Source organism: Triticum urartu, chromosome 4, assembly GCF_003073215.2.
Source record: "Triticum urartu cultivar G1812 chromosome 4, Tu2.1, whole genome shotgun sequence".
Taxonomy (NCBI): domain Eukaryota; kingdom Viridiplantae; phylum Streptophyta; class Magnoliopsida; order Poales; family Poaceae; genus Triticum; species Triticum urartu.
Genome location: NC_053025.1, coordinates 68,059,715 through 68,061,913, shown reverse-complemented (window position 1 = coordinate 68,061,913; position 2,199 = coordinate 68,059,715). Strand labels below are relative to the sequence as shown.

The following is a 2,199-nucleotide window of genomic DNA, read 5'->3' as shown; positions in this document are numbered from 1 at the left end:
CTACAGTGGAGGGCCGTCCGTGCGGTCCAAAACCGTGGGCCAAGCACGGACGCCATAATCGGTGGCGACCTCATCTCCACTCATTCCTATCCTTGGATGGCGACGTTGGGACGGATGGCCGGCCGGTTTGCTGTTGCGTGGAGTGAGAGGCCTCACCTAGCGATTATATTAATTATAGAAAGAATCGGCTGGCAAGGTCAGCTCCTCTTCGGGTTCAGCGGCCGGGGCGGCGGCGAGCACCAATTGAATAGGACGCGAGATAGTATGAAAACTGAAAATTGTGTGGAAAGAAACGTAAAGATGATTGCTCGACGGCGGCGAGCCACCGGCATCGACATCGAGGTGTGTTCTTCAGCCGCGAAACGGATGGACATTTGAGATGGCGTACCAGCCTCTGTGAGCTGCAGCAGAACTGGATCTAAGACAGAAGATGGAGAAGCCATATGACATGATCTTCCAACTCACAATAATATGTACAGCGACTCATTGCTAATATCATAGAACCAAAACACCACGCTGTCTCAACAACAGAAATGGCAGACTGTCTCAACAGCAAAAGAGGAGAGAGTTTACAACCATGGTGACTAGAGCACACAGATCTGACAACCTACAATCCTCTAGATATTTTTGTTGTTTTCTTCTTGGCGATGATGCCTCATGCTTTTTTTGTTCTTTTTTGTTGATTGCATCCGGGATGCGCAGATCTCAGGCGATGAGATCGCGGATCTCAGATACATCAATGGCAGAAGCACTGCAACTCAAGAACATGCATACATACTCGCTAGTAGTAGTAGTAGTCTTCTTGGTCGGGAGCGGCGCCGGGGAGGGTTCTCATCACACGCGGACGGAGGCCAGGGAGAAGACGAAGCCGGCGAACTGCGGCGGAGGGCGCACCACGGTCCAGTTCTTGGACTTGACGTCGAATACCCACAGCGCGTGCCCGCCGCCGCCTCCCTCGGACTCGATGGCGCCGGTGACCACCACGCGCTCGCCGCCGCCGACGGCGACCGCGCGCGCCGTGCCGGCCTTGAGACCAGGCGGGTAAGGGCCCACCTCGAGCCAGCCCCGGCGCTCCCCGCGCCACTCCATCACGGCCGTGCCCTCGATGCACCACACGCGGCCGCGCACCACCACGTGAGCCGCCGACGGCGGGGCGCGCACGCGCTCCAGGCGGCGCCACTCGCGGGTCGCCGGATCGAACCACTCGGCGTCCCGCTCGAACCCTCCCTGGCGCCCCGTGCGGTACCCGCTCACGGCGAGGAACCGGTCGCCGGCGACGGTGGCCATGCCGTCGCACTCGTCGCGCTCCTCCGACATGTCCGGCAGCGGGTCCCAGCCGTCGGCCTCAGCGTCGTACGCCTCCGCCGTCTTGAGCGCGTTCTTGAGCTTGTCGTGCCCGCCGGCGACATAGATCTTGCCGCCCGCCTCGGCGCAGGCGAAGAAGGAGCGCGCGGACCGCATCGGCGCGCCGCGGCGCCAGACGCCGGTGGCGGCGTCCAGCACGTTGACGTCCGCCACGGGCTCGAAGGTCTTGGGGTCCCAGCCGCCCATCACGGCGACGCGGGTGCCCACGGCCGCGCACTGGGCGAACATCGGCACCGGCGGGGCGGAGCTCTCGCGGTGCCACTCCCCGGTGGTGACGTTGTACACGGCCACGCCGTACGCCGGGGCGTTCTCGGGCGCCCCGTCGTCCCCGGCCACCGGGTTACCAAACTGCATGAGAAAGACCAGATCCTCGTTGGCTCCGGCCTCGGCGCGCGCCAGGGCGAACTCCGGGGCGGCGGCGGCGCTCCGCCAGCCGCGGCACACGCGGCGCATCGAGCGGTAGGACCCGTGCGGGACGCGCGCCAGGCAGTCGACGGCGACGTCGTCGGGCATCCCCGGGATGAGCTCGACGTGGTCGGCCTCCCACTCTTGGACACGGCTCTTTGGGTTCATCATTCTTGTGACTTTGTGTGAGCTTTGCTTCTGGTTCTGGATGCCTCTCTCCGTCCATGGGAGAGGGCATAAATAGAAGGCTGGCGGAGCTACGGGACACGCACATTGATTGGCCCCTATGTGACAGCTGGTAAGCAAATAAAAAAAAGGCGACAACTTGATGTTAAAGCAATTGCAAGCGGCTGTTTTTCTGCCGGATTTGTGTGCGGTTTCTTCTTCGTGGAGAAGCTTGATGCATGTGTTGTTTAAAGTGATACTCTA

At 61.6% G+C, this 2,199-nt stretch overlaps 1 protein-coding gene across 1 annotated transcript; it reads right to left on the bottom strand.

Moving 5' to 3' along the window:
- Positions 1-431: 431 nt before the first annotated feature.
- On the bottom strand, positions 432-1,998 carry LOC125550718 (F-box/kelch-repeat protein At2g44130-like). Its single transcript, XM_048713787.1, has one exon. The coding sequence runs from the start codon at positions 1,939-1,941 to the stop codon at positions 835-837; it is 1,107 nt and encodes a 368-aa protein (XP_048569744.1). The 5' UTR covers positions 1,942-1,998; the 3' UTR covers positions 432-834.
- Between the last annotated feature and the right edge of the window lie 201 nt (positions 1,999-2,199).

Bases quoted from the DNA above. Each gene is read 5' to 3' on its own strand.
- LOC125550718 (XM_048713787.1), bottom strand. From the start codon at position 1,941: ATGATGAACCCAAAGAGCCGTGTCCAAGAGTGGGAGGCCGACCACGTC.